Below are 18,663 nucleotides of genomic sequence, written 5' to 3'. Positions count from 1 at the left end.
TGTGGAGTTACTGCATAGGTATTACTATTAGCTGAACCTAGATTATTTGCCTTAATTTTTATTTTTTTAAATACCTAGCATCTTTTAAATAGAAGTCGAGACATCTGCAATTGCAGAATGTGGTTTCAGAGAAAAATTAGCAAGAAAATGGCAGCTAAAGTCTGGTAACTTCCAACAGCTTCAGAGTAATTGAAAACTGAAGTTCTATATATTTTGTACCTTTAATCAATGTTATTCAGTAAATTCATTAGGAAATGTACTGTTATACGGACATAAAATATGTAAGCTAAAAAACAAAAATTAGACAAAAATTACCAAAAATGCCTGTTTCTTGGATTTCATTATTAAGAGTTCAGAGAAAGAAACTCCCCTCTCTGTAGATAAAATATGTGAAATGAAAAAGCCACAACAACGACAAAAAATGTACAAAACAGGTGTTTAAAAATACAACGTTTTATTTTTATGAAAATCATGGTCCATTATTATGATAAAGCAAATAGGGCCTACATGTTCATCAACTAAAACCAGAATCATCAAAATCTTAAACTATCAGGTTGAGAGAATTAAAAACTCATGGTATAAAAAACAATATGACCATTCAGAAACTTGACACTTTTTAAAAAAAGACAATTTCAGATTTAGATTACATTATAATAAGATGCAAGATCCGCAAACCTCTAAATTTAGTAAAAGATCATCTATGTCTCCAGCTGAAAATTCTAGAATGAAATGACAAATTAAAAAAAAAAAGTAGAATTGAGTAAAAAATGTTGAAATGGTATAGGTTTTACGGATTTAACAACACTGTTAGTCCATTCAAGAGGCTATGGAATAGAATTAAGAACTCCAGTCTTCTTATCATCTTATTTCTAACCATCTTAGAAATATTTTTCTCATTTCCTATGATTTCTAACATAAAATACAAAAAGGAGGGAATGGACATAATGGGAATGCACAGGTTTAAAAAAACAATGTCAAAGCAACAATGGGTTCTCCTTTCTCTAAATCTGATGCTCGACAGTCTCTCTCATTTCACACGACATACGTCCGTTCACACAACATGATCATTGGTACCGTTCGTCCATAAAAAAATCAACATGTTTAATGGCATTAAAGATCAGATGAATGTGTACAGAACTGTATAAAATACATGTCCTTTATTAAGAAGGTGGAGAGTTGTTTGTTTGCTAGGAGGATGAGTGCAGAATATTTACACACAATAAACATTTTTAAGTGAAAGAATCCTGATTTTTTTTTTATGGCTGTCCATGGCATACATAGATCTGTAAATAGAATGGGAGTATTCATTGAAGTAAGGGAGTATCATCAATAAAAAAAAAGAGAGAGAGAGAGAGAGAGAGAGAGAGAGAGAGAGAGAGAGAGAGAGAGAGAGAGAGAGAGAGAGAGAGAGTGTAAAAGAGCGCGACTGCAGTAAGGCAGTTTTATAATAAAAGGAGGGACTGAGAGAGAAATAATAAAAGGAGTATTCCAGAAGGTATATATATATATATATACACTTGAGTCTGTTCAAACTGAAATCTGAGGGGCTGCCATGAATTCTTCGATTTAGCAAGAAAGCTTAAACAGAAGAACAAAATTAGGGAATTAAATTTTCATACTGTTTCCACGTGTTCAATTTGACCAAACTCTATTGAATATATAAGAGAGAGAGATTCATTATAGCTTGTGGAGAAAAAAAATAGAAGAAAAATCCCTGCAGATTTTTTTTTAAAGGTAGATTAACTAAACACAAAGCATTTGTTCACATTTTAGCGAGACAAAGAAACTATCCAGATCACATGTTTCCTTGAGTACAAATACGACATCAGATCTGCGGCTAAGATTATAATATGGTTTTTTCCTCCTCCTCTATCACTACATGAGCAGCAACAGAAATCTACATATCAATCGATGGAATGGAAATCAACTGAATGTGAAGAACTTTATGTATGGCCTCAGCAGCAAAAATTCTGGTGCATGACAAGGAGCATATTTACAGTAATGCAGCACAACTGCAGGGGAATGAAATGAGCGGCCGTATTAATTATAAAGAGCATAGTTTCGGGTTGTGAATCAGCATCAGAAAACAGTCTTTTTTTTCGTATAAAAAGGAATGTAAGACACCGGCACGGTACTTTTCACAGGCAACACTAAAGAAAAAAAGTTTTTGTTCAGTAAATTTCCCTTTACTCTAAGTAAAAAGACTACATGTAAGAGGATTCATGGTATGACCCAAGTCTTAACTCAGTATGATGACTTCAGAAACAGGACCCCGGATGAAAAAAATCTCATCTGTAGTCATACGAGTGGAAACGCCCTCAAAGAAGTCGAGTCTTACAGCAGAGTGATCCTTTGCGGGATTCGAACCCGCACAACCACATAATAAGTCCAGTCTGACACTAACAACACAGCTAATGGAGTACCCCAGCATAGGTCATTCAGATGTAACACAACAGAGAGATATGGAATTTTTGTTTCATTTTCTAAAAATATGGTCCAACAACATCATCTACAAAATATGCCCTATCAACACTATCAGGTTATTTAAGAGGCGAGAACTCAGAGTGTACCATCAACCTTCAATAGGACCAAATAAAACAAAATTGGTGTAAAGTGCCCTTTCCCAAGGATGCAATGCTGGATTGAGCTAAGGCTCCAACCCGCGAGCTATCCACTATGCTACCAACCCCACCTTCAAATTCAACTGGCTTATCATAAAAGTTGTAAAGTCCTGCAGAACTTCAAACTGAATAAATGTATGACTACAGACTACATTTTGCTTTTTTTTGTAGTTTTTCAAATGTAATCGAAGACAACAAAATATATCTTTTACAAATTCATCCAATTAAAAGTAAAACAAAAACAAACAGACCATTAAAAATAACTTGACAAGTCTCCGCTCACTCACTGAGAAAATACAGCTCTGTAGGTTATGACCAGTAAGAAAAACAATAGCAGATCGGTCATACATCGCTTTTGGAAACTACATAAGTTGCACTGTGCTTTTCATAAACATCATCCCTGCCTTTCTGACTCTGCACTAGGGTATAGGCAACAAACAAGGCACAACTCTTTCCCCTATGTCGGGCTCGCCTCTAGATATTGTTCCACTTGATCCCGTTTTTCCGTGCTTTGCGCTACTGCTTCTGGAGTATTGAGATTAGGAAAAAAAACTTGACGTTCATTCAAGCCATAACTCAACCGAGAACACTCATTGTGCTTATTTTATGCTTCTATATATACAAATGGGGAATGAAATCATGGACTGTACAAATGAAAGCAGCTTCAGAATGTAACAAGACATAGAAATTTTAAAATTATATCCAAAATCTTACTGTGAATTTCGTTTCACTCTAAACTCTTTACCCCTGGAATTATTTTCCACGTTTTGAAGGACATTTTTTAAAGACTTTGTGAAATACATAACAAGATATAATACTCGAAAAATGTATATAATATGGCCAAAACTCAGTCAAAGTGAAAGAGGAAATAGTTTATACATTTATCTAGAATTTCTGGGTTAAAATACCTACTCAGGATCCGAAAGCGATCGCATTCCAAGTTATACTTCATGCAACTGCAATCTGATCGGATGCGGAAACCATCCACCCTAGGACTGGACCAGTTTTACTGGACGCTCCTGTCATCCACCCAGGGTCATTGAGATAAGGCACATCTTCATGTTCCTACAATAATTCTTAACAGAGATGGCTTATTCTGGCTATCCTAGTTTCAGAGGCGTCGCTGCACCTCCTGCTGATGTGCTACTGGTCTATTCACGAATCAAATGTAAAGTCCGCTTAACATTTTAGATTAGGTTATAACAATCAGACCATCTTTATGCAGACTCGATGATCAAAGACAATCACCAAAAACAACTTTGAGGCAAATTCGGTACGTATAAAATCAGAAGTAAATCATTAGAAATAGCTGCTTTTAACTTTTTTGATACAAGTTTTGTTTTTCGCAGTATGCCAAGGTGTGCACTTCCGTGATGTACCAGGAATGTTAACATGGCATTGAAGGGGTTTGAGCCAAGTCAAATTTCTCGTAAGTCTGGACATTACTATTTTATTACTATGAACAGTACAAATACGACAGAATTCCGACAAAAACGGTGACAAACACAGATGCTGCTGTGGAACATGCTCGTGATGGCGGGAGTGAGGGACAGTTGGAGCCTTGGCACTCGGTGGTTTCTGTGAACAAATAAAACGTAGAAAATACCTCTTAGTCCTTCATTCAAGTAGAGAGACGCATATTTTGATAAGTTAATGGATTAAAATCTTGCAACGAAAAAAGACAGACAAAAATAATTGAGGGAAAGAAAAGAAAAAGGAACTACTATTGGTGCCCTCCAACCACCCACTTTTCAGAAATCTGTTTGGATTGGAATTTAAAAAGGCAAGCACATCATAATATAAATATACATGAGAGGAAGGGAAGGTGGGAAGGATACACAGAGAGAGAGAGAGAGAGAGAGAGAGAGAGAGAGAGAGAGAGAGAGAGAGAGAGAGAGAGAGAGGGGAGGAAAGGGGAAGACAGTGAGGGAGGGAGGGAGAGAGAAAAACGACTCACCAAAAAGTTTGATGGTGGAGTTGGCAGAGCCAAAAACATTGTTTGCCACACAGTAGTAGTCTGTGTAGTCATTTGCCTGCACGTTCTTCACCTGGAGAGCAGAAACATTACAAACATTTATTCCTGGCACTTTGTGAGACTCAACATACCAGCATTTATTTGTGTAGCTGTAAGGTGCTTCACAGTTGTACTCAGAAGATGCAGGTTCGATTCTGGAATGAGGAAGTTTTGTTTTTTTTAATCGAGTATGTCTGACTGTCTGCTGGAACATTGGTCCCCTGTCAGCCTGGGTTGGCCCTGTCAGGCAGCCTGCCTCCTAAATACATTCCACTCACTGACATGTTTAAATTAAAAAAAGACCTAGTATTCTGACTGCCTTAGTTGAGAACCCTTAAAAAAAAAACCAGCTGAGTATGTTTAGTTTTTTTGTAAGAGTTTTTTTGGCACTTGCATATTTACCTGCCGAAGATAGAGGTGTTTTAAGAAATTAATAAACAAACACAAAAAAGGAGAGATCAGGATGATAGATGTTTCCTTAGAAAGATTGAGCAAACTACACCAGAGCACCCACCAAGTGAGTAAAGTACATTCTCAATACTTTTGAGCGCATGCCGCTCGTGGAAACACTGATGTCTCCACATGTGTAAGAATAAAAGTTTTGTCTGTTCATCAATGTCTGACAGTGACCAGTGCATCTGCAGAGGGAGAATATTTCTTAAGCAGAATAGAAAAACTAAAGCTTAAACGTGTGGTTTCTGATGTGGTGGATGAGACTAATTCTGACAGCAGAGAAAAGTTTCCCACATTTTGAACATTGAAAAGCTCCACTTCCACTTGTAAATGTGTGCAGCTTGTGGGCTTCTTTATTGCTTTCAACATTTCTTATTTGTAAAGCCTCATAGTATGACCCGCTGTTCACTGTGACTGCTGCTCTTCAACTGGGTCTGTCAAGAGCTGGGCTCCCCATGTCGAACCACGTGTACCACTTACAGAGACCAATAAGTAAAGACTACTAATCTTTTTACGATTATAACTGTGTAGTAGTATTTGTCGAGACACTTCAGAAAAGACTCAACATTCTGATTTCTTTGAATGTTACAACTTACCGAAACGGCTAAGAAAAGACTAATACTCAATACATTCACTGTGTACAGCTAGTAGGCCTACTAGAGATGTCTGAGAAAAGACCAACGTTCTGATTTCTTTGAACTGTAGAACTACCAATAAAAGATGACTTAGAAATGACAAATATTCATAATACCTTGTGTACTGTTTCAGTTTGTGTTTTACAAAACTAGCAACTCATTAAGGCCATAAAAGCGCCTAAAATTAGAGGTGTTACAAGAGATTAACAAATACAAAAAAGCAAAAAAGATGGATATACAGTCAAACCTACGGAGTCACTAAGGTGGCCGTCTAAGACAGGTGTTACTGCTTTGTGTGATAGGGGTTCTTTGTTAAAATATTATGGTGGCCGCGGCCGCGTTGGACAGGTGCTCGTTTTACACAGTTAAATTGTATAGAAAAAAACGCAAGGGGGGAAATGGAAAGTAGCCGTTTGTACAGGTGACCGTCTTATAGAAGTGGCCGTCAGGGCAGGTTCGACTGTATAAGGACGATAGATGGTCATTAGGAAAGGAGCAAACCACATCAGAGCCCCCGTCAACCATCCACTTACCTTGAGCGTGTACCACTGCTCCATGGCCTTGAGGTTCTGGTTATCCGTCGTCTGTTTGTTGACCTCAAACTTGTCGTCATCGGATATAGCTAGGATTTCTATGCCAGCTCGTCTCTTGAAAGTGAGTGTTGGTTCGGGGTGACCTATGAGGATCGAGGGAACAAGTAAACGAATTCAAAAATAGATAAGCAAATAATTAAATAAATAAATCATTAAATAATCTTTCAATATTAATGAATTAATGAACACACAGAGGCACAGTATCAGAGACAGACTTACGACCAACTGAAGGGGTGTGGGGGGGTGGGGGGGGGGGGGGGTGTGGAGGACAATTTATTTGAAGCGACCAAAAGTTTGGTTGACAAGACAAAAAGAAAGTTTCCATCCCTGTCTTCTCCTTAAACGGGAGCAGCAATGTTGATCTTTGATAGATCTTGTTTATCTTCCGTTTTGTCTGTTTCTAAAATAGATTAGGGTTTAATTTATGTGTCACATTGTGGTGAAATTAGGCGCTCATGAAAATAAAAAAAATTGAAGAAAAAATAAAATAGTTTTCTTTCTTTCTTTTTAGGCGGGAGGTGGGGGGTTCCAACACCTTAAACGTCCATTTAATTACACATTTCTATGTGGATTTAACTACAATAACATTGATCTAAGGAACAAAAAATATAAGTATTAAGCACTCGAAGTCATCAAACTTAAGTGGCCATTTTCTTGCCAATTTTACGACTGAGACCAGGCGACCCCCCCATCTCCTCAAATCACACATATCTCACCTTTTATTCAAATGGGTATTTTTAAAATTAAAAGCAAGACAAACGGACAAGCTTAAAGACTATACAATAACTTCATATACCCAAAACTTGATGAGCCCCTGATTCAACAGTGTTGTGACACATATATAGTTCACTAGTTAGTTCTTATTTGTTTTTGTTCTTCGGCAGAGTCCACTGGATAGGCAACGGTTCTGACGAATAACTTCAACCTTCAACATTAGTCTAACCTTGGTCTAGGTCATGCTCAGTGTGTCATCAAAGACACGAAAGCGACTCTAGCTTTAAACCAAACTGCAAATAATTGTTGAAGTCGAAAAGGGGGGAAAATAAAGTGCAGTAGACATTTGAGCACACCACTGAGCTCCCTGTCAACTTTTTTTTTCTCTCAAAGACAAGGACAAAATAAGAACCATAGTTATTTAAATAATGTAAACATTAAATGAATTTTGAGTATTAATGATGTTATCATTCCCGGGGGGGGGGGGGTATCCAAAGGGACATAACCTCTACTTTCAAGCAAGCATTTTGAGGCACCATTAGTTACTCCCCCTCTGAAAGTGCACCAACACACCGCAAACAGCTTTATAAATAAGTAATGATAATAACTGCTAACTGACACCTTGAAATCAGCAATATTAGAGATTTGATCCAACCTCTCCGTCAGATGCAATTATGACCCACCACCCCCACCCCTCGAGTTTATCTTTAAAAAAAAAATAATGCCACCATTCCAAAGTCCTATACTTCGCAACGCTCAGACTTAGAATGAACTTGGGTGACCCCAACATTCGCGGTACTCACTCGACGCCTTATCATGTGTGACATACAAACGAGCAGGTTCACTGACCAGTCACGACGGTGAGCTAGACAAGACGCTTGTATAACTTTCTTTTCTTTTTACACAAGTGACAAATATTGATTTATTTTCATAGCGACTCAGCCTTTGTAAAGCACAAACTGCATTTTACAATGTTGACTATTACCGGCAAATTTCAGGGTGGTAGCGAAAGCGAAAGTAGATCTAGATTTTCTCGATCGAGCCTCGGTATCACACATACACTTTCGCTTGCCGCCATAGCCGCCTGTCTGCTTGAAACGTACTCTAGGACCGGGAAAAGCCGAATGATCGCACCCGACAAAATGAACTTAGGGACGTTATGGGATTTGATTTTCAAATATTTGAGAACTTTTATGTATCTTCCCAAGTCTTTCCCTAGGCAACTTACAGATTTCCTCAAATTTCCTTTTATTGCCTACGTTAATCCAACCATTTCAGTCGTAAAAATTTTTCGACAAAAATCCGACTTATCCGACCTAAACATAAATTTCCTACCAATTTCTGACTTTCCGACTACCCTGGCCACCCTGGTCCCATTGAATTTAAAAAGATAGAAATACATGATTTGAAATGGACTCAATATGAACATCATAATATTAATAATAAAACAACAACAATCATAGCAGACTCTAGAGCACTGAGAAACATTCTCGGCATTGCAGGAAACATTATAGCAATGACCACGAAAATCCTTTTTTTGCCAGAAAATGTTTGCAAATAGGTGCATTTTGTAGCTTTATCTTCACTGAGCATAGAACTTTTAGAATTTTTAAAATCCATCAATTAACAAAAAAGTTACGGATTTTTTAATCAATTAATTTCTGGTACACTTTTATATAATGAAAAACCCCCAAAATATGGGACGTTCTTTGGTGAGTTTTGAGACAATATTCGTCATAACTCGCTCATTTCTCTGAGTATTTAAAAGAAACTTGGCAACCCAGTACATTTTCTAGTGCAGAATCTAGTCCTGCTTTCAGATTTTTCATAGCTATCCTATTTTTTGAGTTATGAAGACGTTTATAGGTAAAAATGTTGGCCTTTTTCGTTGCGTTTTGAGACAATATTTGTCATAGCTCGCCTATTTCTTGGAATATGTAAATGAAACTTGGCAGTCTAGTACATTTTTTAATGCAGAATTTAGTCATGCAGTCAGATTTTTAATATCTGTCATACTTTTTGAGTTGTAAAGACATTAACAGGTAAAAAAGTGGCGTTCTTTACAGATTTACAAAGATTATCAGTCATATGTTCACCCAAAGTCATGATATTTGAATGAAACTTGGCAACATAAAAGGTTCTTCCTTGCCAAGCAATATTCTGGATCAATTTGTCACAAAAATGTAAGTAGAGAGCTACTAATAAATCCAGTTTTGTACTAGTAAAAGCATGCATACTTTGTTATAGAAAATAAGATCGTCTCTGTGTATATCCATTGTTGGACAGTGTCCTATTGTGTGGTAGATTAAGATGCGTTCAGATAATATAGTTTACAAGTCATGGGAATATTTCGCATGTGTAGGCTACAACTCATACAATAAATGTAACATATTTACACCCCCCCCCCCCCCCTTCTCTCTCTCTTTCTCTCTCTCTCTCGCGCACGCGTGAACGATAACAATGTATAAACGGGACTGTCTTCCCAGACTGGACTAAATAAGTACCATACTCTTTAATAACAATCTTAATGCCTCACTTTTCCCAAACAGAGCACACAGGACGAGTCCAAGTGTGTGCTTTCCCAAGAGGGGGGAATAGGCTTTCATTACGCAAACACAATGCCATACCACTTCTCAAGATGTTTGCTTTTCTGTTTCTATTCTTCTGTCATGCAATCAAGCAAATAAAAATGACTACATCTATTGTATTGTGACTAAAATGCAACAAAAACGCAAGTTATCAAGGCCCCCGTTTAGTTTTCAAGTATCCTTCCCCCCCTTTCCATTTCACATAAGCGGGGCCTCGTTTGTAGCGCCCGAGGCGACCGATGGCTGATGACGTCACTCAGTGGAAATTTCCAGGCAGTCAGCCGTTCACCCAGCACGCGCAAATGGCAATGTCGCTTTTTTCCTTAGTTACTCCCACATTTTTAAAGATTACGCCAAAACCGCTAAACACAGAAGCATGAAATTTTAAGGGAATAAAGAAAAATGGTGTACAACGTATCAGTCAGTTTGACAAATCACAGCTCCAAAAAACCTTCAAAGTGCACCACATCAACCACTTTCGCAAACGTTTTCGACTGCTTCTAGGATGGGTACAATGTTGTCAAACTGCATACTACGAGATTGACCTCTTTTCTGATTGGCTGCCAAGTTTCATTCATATCCATTCACGAGAAGCGGCGTGAGAGCGAGTTGAAGACAACAACCTTTGCGTTAGTGCGTCCCATGGGGGGCCAAAAATCGGCAGAACAAAATGCGCTCGGTGGGCATTGCTAAACATTATCATACAGCGCAAACACCCGATTGAGAGCAACACAGACTTTGAGTTTGAGCATATGTTTGGCAACTAAACAGGATAGCAAATGGAACGCACCTTGCACAATACATTCCAACTTGGCACTGAACCGTCTGTTCTGTGCTTGGCCTACAGAGTTCTGCACCACACGTGTTATCGGAGCGTGGAACACGCGCAACTCGGCCAAGTGCTCTGCTGGTGGCTTGATATTGTTGTCCGCGACACAGCGATACACGCCCATGTGATGAACATTTACGTTGACCAGTGGCAACTCTGGGCTCTGGGGAATTTTTTTAAAATAAGAAGAAATGATAAATAAAATATACCATATCGATCACCGGGGTGAAATTTGGGTTACAAGGGCAAACATACATATTTAAATACATGATTAGAAATACAGACGTTTATACCTAAAAATACAATATTATACCAAAGATGAAAGAAAAAAAAAACTACCAGAAAACACGCAAGAATTCCGGGTCAGCCCTGAAAATAACACCCATGATGTGAAGGAATTTTTTTTTATATTATTTTTTTGGGGGAAAAAAAATGTACAAATGTAATGTTTTATGTTTAAAATATTGTAACAACATACTGTTTTATGAGTAAAAGCATGAAAGAACATAATGTTTAATGTGTACTAAATTAGTTGCTGCAAATTGTTTGTTTGTTTTAGTAGAGATTTTACGGCGCTCGCAACTGCATAAGGTCATATGAGCACCAGAAGATTTGAGTAACAAACATAAAAAAGAAGGAGGGTAGATAAGGATGATAAGGTGTTTGATAGGAAAGAAGGAGCAAACCACACCAGAGCACCCGCCAACCACCCATTGCAAATTGTAGCTGATAAAAAACCGACTCACCCTGTATTGAGCGACGGGGTTTACGAGGGGCAGGAGGCCACCATCTGATCGTGTCCACGTGATGTTGGGATAAGGAATGCCTGTTGCCTGGCAGCGGAGACTGGAATTAGCTCCATTTGATACCTCAAGTACCGCCGTGGTTGGTCCGTCACGGATGGTTGGAGCCACTGGGGAGAATTACAGATTGAAGACGATGTTTGTTTGAGTAAAGAAAAGCACAGCAAAACAAAAATGGTCTTTTAGTGCTGGGAAAAAGTAAGACAAATAGACAGACAGACAGAATCAACACAGGGAAAGTAAAGAAGTAAGACCTACCAGTTGCGCCCTCCAACCACTCATGGTTTTATGACAAGAAACTCAACGCACAGAAAAGTTTCAAGACAAGAAACGCTTCTGGAACCAGAAAATATGCCAGTAGTAACTGTCTAGATGTAGTGCGTCGTGACTGTTGCAAATGGTGAGAGTTGTAAGTTGTAACACTTGTAAGTTGTGACAGTTATAAGTTGTGCGAGTTGTAAGTTGTGACATTATAATTATTCAAAGCACAGTTTATTCAAATTGCTGCCAACAGTATTCTCATCTCCTTGAGATGTCAATGAACAAACAGTATGCCACAGACCTTTGAAAAGATGAAGGAGTCAGAAATGGCTACATTAGAATGAAAAAGTTCTATCTCACATTTTTAACCGTTTTGAGTTACTAAAACCAAGAGATCAGAAAACGAATGGTCTATATGCTCTATCAAAATAGTCAGATTGTTCGCAGTCGTTATCAAGATATTCAAATAAATGCATTCGAAAAAGCTTGATGTGGAGTGAAACTAGAAATCTTAAATGTCAAATTTCTGATTCTCTCAACCAGGGACTGAGCAAATGGAGATTGTAATTTTCTGAAGTAGCGAAATACTAGATCTTAATAGACAGATACTCTTCGTTCAACCAAGGTCAACAAAAGGCATACTTGACATGTTTGTTTTTTTTTTATCCCCCAAAAAACCCATAACTTTATGTTCCACAGTATAGACACTAGAATCTGAACTGTGGTGTAGCCACTACAGAGGGTGATCAATACCTTGAACTGTCAGCTGCCCTTTCTTTTTCGTCCAGCGGTTTTCCGGTTTCCCTACCACTCGAATTTTGCAGATGTAGGTACCGGCATCTTGCTGTCGTAAGCGTCGAACGATCAGCATGTGGGTCTGCCGGTCGTCCTTACGACGTACACGCACCTCGTATTTTTTCAAACCGCCCATCATCGGATTCAGCTGCACGTCAATTGTCTCAGCAATGGAGATGGTCTGCGCTGAATCTTCATGGTACCACTCCACCTGCAAAGGAATGAATGTGTGTTAATTACACAATCATTTTTCTTCAGCATTGCCCAGCTCCCCCCACCCCCACCCCAAATCTCAGGAGTAGTCGATTCTACACAGTCCACAACCGTGACTCACAAAGTACAAAGTTACTGATTTTGATATTTTTTTCTCTTTCAAGTTCGTCATGGTGTTCCATGACTAAGAAATCATAAATTTTGACATTACTATTCACTTTTCTCAAAAACATTATTTACATTTCATTGTCTTGGAAGCCTCACGATTCTCCACATGTCATGCTCTTTTTGCCTGGTACTTTTAAAGCACAAGGACGACAGATATTTGATAGGAAAGAAAGGGCAAACCACATCAGAGTACTCGCCAACCGCTCACAGAAGAAAAGCACCTTACTTCTAGTCTTAGAAGTAAACATATTATGGAAACCGAAACTTACTCCCACATACATAATGATAATTCGACACACACTGACGAACAAAAAAAAAAGCTTTAATAGGCCTCTACAAAGTTCTCTTAAAACAAATTATATGTTAAACATTCTATTTTTTTCTTCCTCCTTAACTAATCAACATAAGTTTTAATCCTGATGTAATATAGAGAGGTCTGCTTAAGGCGAAATCTGCAGGACAACCAGATTTCCTTCCATTTAGCTGGGTTTTCAGTTTAGAGAGCTTACTGAAATATAAATAAAAGGAACAATTTTCGGTTTACCCCTGTTTTTGGATCAATTATATTAGGTTCAAAAGGAGTACCATCTTTTTTTTTAATGTAAAAAAGAAACGAGTAAATAAATAAATTTCAAAAAAATTTTTAAAGCCCATATAAAACAGTTAACCCATAAAGTAGTACATACAACAACCAGCACTGACCATATTATTGCCCAGCTTGGCTACGGTGCAGTTGAGACGACCTGTACGTCCCAGGGGCTGGACCTCAGGCCAAATCTCATCCACAATCTCGGGATCCTGCGCAAACACTGAAACAAAGACATGCAGTCATTAAGGAGTCTTGTTTATAGATTTAGCAAGGGTTTTACTGCATTTGCAACACAAAAAGGTCATCTAGATGCTAAAGATTAGAATAAGAGTTGTTTTACAAAGAGAAAAACAAAATAAAAAAAGAAGGAGAGATAAGGATGATAGATGTTTGATAGATGTCATTGAACAGTATTTTTAAAATGATTTTAGCAAATTTCGATGTTTCTTTATTAACTTTTGTGAGACCACCCAAGAGGTCATGAGGAGGTCACAAGTGAGGCATCATGGTGAAATCAGGCACTTGTCACAATAATGAAATTGAAGAAACAGGCATTTTTCCTCCATTTTGGCAATTTCTATCAGTTTTTTGCTTTTTTTGCTTTTGGCTCAACACCTTTTGTGTCCATGTGAACTTTACAGAAAAATGTTGAGCAAAGGAATAAAATGTGTGGGGGTTTTTTTTCAGTTTCAATGACTCTCAAGCTAATGCAGAGTAACCAGAGTGGCGGCCATTTTCTTGCTAATTTTACCACTGAAAGCAGACAACCCCACCTGCTTCAATTGCAAATATCTCGACTTCTATTCAAGATAGATTGGGATTTTTTAGACAAAAAGCAAGGCAAATGTATAAGCTTTCAGATGATACCAATAACTCCACATGCTCAAAAATTGACAAGAGCCAGAGATTCCACTTCCTCGTGACACAAATTATTTGCCTCTAGAGTTAAATTATCTGCGGGCTGAATCAGTTAAGACATGCAACAATGAAAAAGTATTGTTTAAAAGGAAAGAAGAACCTCTATAGCTCAAGGGCTTTGGAAGGGACAAAACATGCCAAAAAATAAAATAAGTGCCAATAAGTCATGGTTCTCATTCAGGCCGTTTTTGGTTTTTTTTGGTTTTATTTTTTGGGGGGGGGGGGTCTTTTTTCTTCTTCTTAAATTAAAAAGAAAACCAAGTGGTTTAGCCACTTGTGGACGCCACTTGTGGACTGGAATGACAGGCTGACAAAAGGTCAAAATTGACGATCAAAGTCAAAACAGACATTTTTCCACCACTGGGTTAATTTTAATTCACTGAATTTATTTTTTTTGGGTCTCACAGTTTTTATATCCATTTAAAAACACATTTCCGTGTGTACTTTACAGAAAAAGTTGATCAAAAGCACATGTACACTATTATAAAATGTAAATTTGTTACGTAATTTCAAGGGTAAGGGACACTCAAAACTTTGAAAATCAGCCACCTCAATTCTCATCCGTGGTGAGAATAGCGCAGTTGCAGGCCTCTCACCCGGGGGTGAGTTCACCGCTTAGTGCATCGGCCCCCGGATGAGAGCAAGGCGAGTCTTTGTTCGGCTATTCTCACCCGGTGTGCGTTAACCGTGATACCAGTGTAAACAAACATTCCAGCGTTCTTTTGTGTTGAAAGCGTGCAATTTTCAACAATATAATCTTGTCTGCAGGCAGAGAGCGAGAGAAAGAGAGATAGAGAGAGAGAGGGAGGGGGGGGTGAGAAAGATATTGGGTGATAGAGAGGGAGAGGAGGAGTAGCGAGAATGTCCGGCAAAACAAAATGGCGACTAGCGTAGTTCGGCTTGATTCAAAAAGTAAAATAGGCGTAGTACCTTTGTAGATGACAAAATTAGTTTACCTTTGTGCTATAACATCATTTTTTTCTTTGTTTTTGTCAATTTGATCATCAACACCGATAGACAGTATATTAGGAAAAACATGTCTTGTTTCACGCCGGCAGGTGAGAGTAGCCAACGCAGGCAAGCAGGGGCGGCTCGTAGGGCTAAAAAGTGGGCGTGCACAATTAAGCTATCACAGGCTGAAGATAGTCATGGGCATAGTAAACAAGATGGTGTATGAGCCATTGCCAAAACGTGGGGAAAAACACACACATCTCACATTAGTGTGCATAAAATGTGATGCATTAGTATTTATTCCTCCAAAACGTATACACACGTCAAATATAGGATGTAGAACCTGCATTAGCAGTTTCAGACCCCTTGTCAGCTTTACAATCTTGAGTTTGTAAATTTTGTGCCAAAAATGTTCGTTTTTTAGTGATTCCTGGAGTGTCATTTCCAATGCAAACTTCCAAGAATGTCCAAAATTTAGTATTTTTGGGTGTGTTTTTTTTACGTGTGCTTTGATCCTATGTTATTAGTCATTGAGAAAGGTTAACTTGCTCAAGAAATCGGTTTATTTGTTTGCAAATAGACAAACAATTCGGATTACTTGTGCGTCTGTCGTGTCGTCACGGACTAGGTGTTTCAGAAGACACCATTATTTTTCAGTAGAATCACCGTAGCTGGTTAAATCTCTTTGCCTATCGTCGTTTATTCAATACTTCAAAAGCTGCGATGCGCGAAAGGAACATCGGGTTCCTAGATCTACGATTTCGGTCGGCTGTTTAACATTCGCCGTTATTGTCGTCAATTTGCGACGTGCCGGAAGTCCGAACTTCGCCCACTTTTGTTTTGAACGGGTCATCAACAGTGCCCGGATATAATTGTTTTCTTGAGTGTCTTCCCCTTACCCGCGTCCCCAGAACAACGGAAGCAACGGGGAAAACAGAAAAACGAAAGTAGTCATTGCCTTCAGCGTCCGGTGACGCACAAGAATTATGCGTTGAATGTGACGTACTGGGCTGTTTTGCGTGTTTTTAGGCTACTCTGTTGAATATTTTAGTGAAATTGCGGTGTTTACACTGGATTCCTGGAACAAGAGTGTGATGTGTGAACAAACTTGGAGAGATGGATCATTTCTGTGGTTATAGATTTAGCTTTTGCGCTCAGTGATGACGTTTGGGGTGTCGTCATGCAGCCGTACAAGACTGACTAACGTACAAAAAATTACATTGTCCTAAGAGCAAACATTTTTAAAGTAATGTGTGCTCTCTTTACTCAAACAAATAAACAAACATGTCCTTGTTAATCTGTCTAACTCAAAAATACACATTTGTTCTTTGTTGGTATGTATTACCTTTTTCCAATACATTGTGTCATTGTGTCATCATTGTTATGTACAAGTAATATTTTTCATAATTGCTAATATCAATAAGTTTTCAACATATATTTCATACATGCAAGATTCATTTAGAAGCAAAATACGCCTTTATTGATCTGTGTATCTCTTAGTGCAAATTTGTTCTTTGTAGGCATGATTTTACCTTTTCCCAGTATGTTTTGTCATCACTGTTATGTACGAGTACTGTTTGTCATAATTAGCCACATAATTGTGATCGTCCACTGTCTTTGATATGACCTGGTATCTGTTTCAAAGCAAAAGACACCTCTCCTGGGTTTTTTTTTAATTCTTAAAGTGCGCTTTTATCTCTGGAGGCAAGACTTTTGTCTTTTCCTGTACATTGTGTCATCATTGTTATGTACAAGTCATGTTTGTCATCACTGTTATGTACAAGTCAGCTCCATTGATTTTGTGCTTTTGCCTCATATTTTAGTTTAAAAATTGTTTTACACATGTGTTTTTCTGGTACTGAGGCTTTGATAACTGTATTTGTACAGCCTTTCACTATTGTGATGTGTTGTCAATGATAATGTCCAATGTGAATCCTTTCTTGTCCATAACAATGATGACATGTTCTGTGCACTGCGTCATTGTTACAAAGCTTGCCATTCATATTACCATTATGAATGGAGTTCATAGTGTACAAAGTGTTTGTTTACTAAACAAATGGAATTTAAAGTCTATAATTTGCCTTGCTGCTTATCTGTTTTTGTCATCACTGTTACATACAAGAAATACAGTAGTTGCCAAACCAATAGACCCATATCTCCAAAACCGTACATCTCCTTGCTCTGATACTCTAGGAATATGAGCACTAAATGTTAATCTGTGACTGACAGAAAAGAGAGTCAAATTGGTAAGAAAATTTTTTTTGCACCACTGAGTCTCAAGAGAGTCTCACGTTTTGGCAATTGCTCGTATAGCTTTTGGATCTTTGGGTTGCTTTTATTTTCATTCTTTTTATTTGTTGCTTTGATTTCTAGAACTAAATTTGTTTGTTACTAAACATCAATTTCGTTCATCCTGCATTAGAACTGAACACTCAAGTAATAATTTTCACCACTCCATTAAGCACAACGTATTATGACTCATAGGACGGTCATGTTCACTGTCACAGAGCCACTTAATACTTTGCAGTCACACAGCCAGCAGTACAAAATATCCCATCTGATCACCCAGCCAGGAAAGCGACTGTAACAGGTAGACTTCTCCGTGCGCCAGGTGACCACAATGGATAATTTTCACTGTCGCATTATTGCGCCAAGTGACCGCAAAGATGTTAAAATAGTGGCATGACTGACAATGAACCAATCACAATTCACTTGAATTTGATGAACACTCTGCTGGATTGCTCCAGACTTCAGGGCTCACATAATTTTGGCAAGAATATAGTAGTGTACAGTTCATCGTTTTTATTTTTAGACTGCCAACTGTGGGCTAAGTTTCGGCACTATTCAAGTCCGAATAATGACCGCCTTATTTTCCCGAACGTTCGGAGAAATAGTCAATATGTGTGCTTTGTACGTATAATATCTATATAGAACAGTAAAAAATTTGGGGCAGCACCGCACGACCTTGCCCAATGGACGAACCGCGCCTGCAGGCAAGTCTCACCCGGGGTAAGAATAGCCACAAAATCAACTAACGAGCGACCACTGTGAGACAGAGCAGAATTGAGGACAAGGGGTAGGGATAGGGGTAGGGGTAGGGGTAGGGGTAGGGTTAGGTTAGGGTTAGGCTAGGGTTTAGGTTAGGGTTAGGGCTAGGCCTCTTCTTTATTGTGTTTGATGGGGTGGTCGCTCGTTACGGAAGTTCTTCCACGCTAAAAGTTTGCTACCGGGGGCGGGGGGGCTGACACTTTCCACAACTTTTACACTCAGACCATCAGGAATAACAAGGAGTCAAGGAGATCTAATCTAGATCTAGAATATAACTTTTGTACTGCATTTCGTTGCAACCCAGGGACAAGCTACAACAAATTTCCTTACCATTTCCACACAGGACCAAAGTGAAAACTGCAAGATAAACGAAGCAGCTCATGGCTGCGGTAAAAACATTCAGGAAACGCTTGTCTTTGGCAAACTTTCTTCACCTTCTTCGAAATTACCGGAAGTAGGAAGTAGAAATG

At 38.5% G+C, this 18,663-nt stretch overlaps 1 protein-coding gene across 1 annotated transcript; it reads right to left on the bottom strand.

Moving 5' to 3' along the window:
* Positions 1-437: 437 nt before the first annotated feature.
* LOC101854027 (lachesin) lies at positions 438-18,656 on the bottom strand. The gene is made up of 8 exons (XM_005101302.3): positions 18,524-18,656; positions 13,390-13,496; positions 12,265-12,517; positions 11,194-11,360; positions 10,409-10,610; positions 6,257-6,399; positions 4,579-4,669; positions 438-4,199 (listed from the first exon to the last, which is right to left on the bottom strand). Exons 1-8 carry the CDS (start codon positions 18,573-18,575, stop codon positions 4,078-4,080), a joined length of 1,137 nt encoding a protein of 378 aa, XP_005101359.1. The 5' UTR covers positions 18,576-18,656; the 3' UTR covers positions 438-4,077.
* Between the last annotated feature and the right edge of the window lie 7 nt (positions 18,657-18,663).

This window comes from Aplysia californica, unplaced genomic scaffold (genome assembly GCF_000002075.1).
Source record: "Aplysia californica isolate F4 #8 unplaced genomic scaffold, AplCal3.0 scaffold00278, whole genome shotgun sequence".
Lineage (NCBI taxonomy): Eukaryota > Metazoa > Mollusca > Gastropoda > Aplysiida > Aplysiidae > Aplysia > Aplysia californica.
The sequence above is the reverse complement of the archived record's forward strand: the minus strand, read 5'-3'. Positions and strand labels throughout refer to the sequence as shown.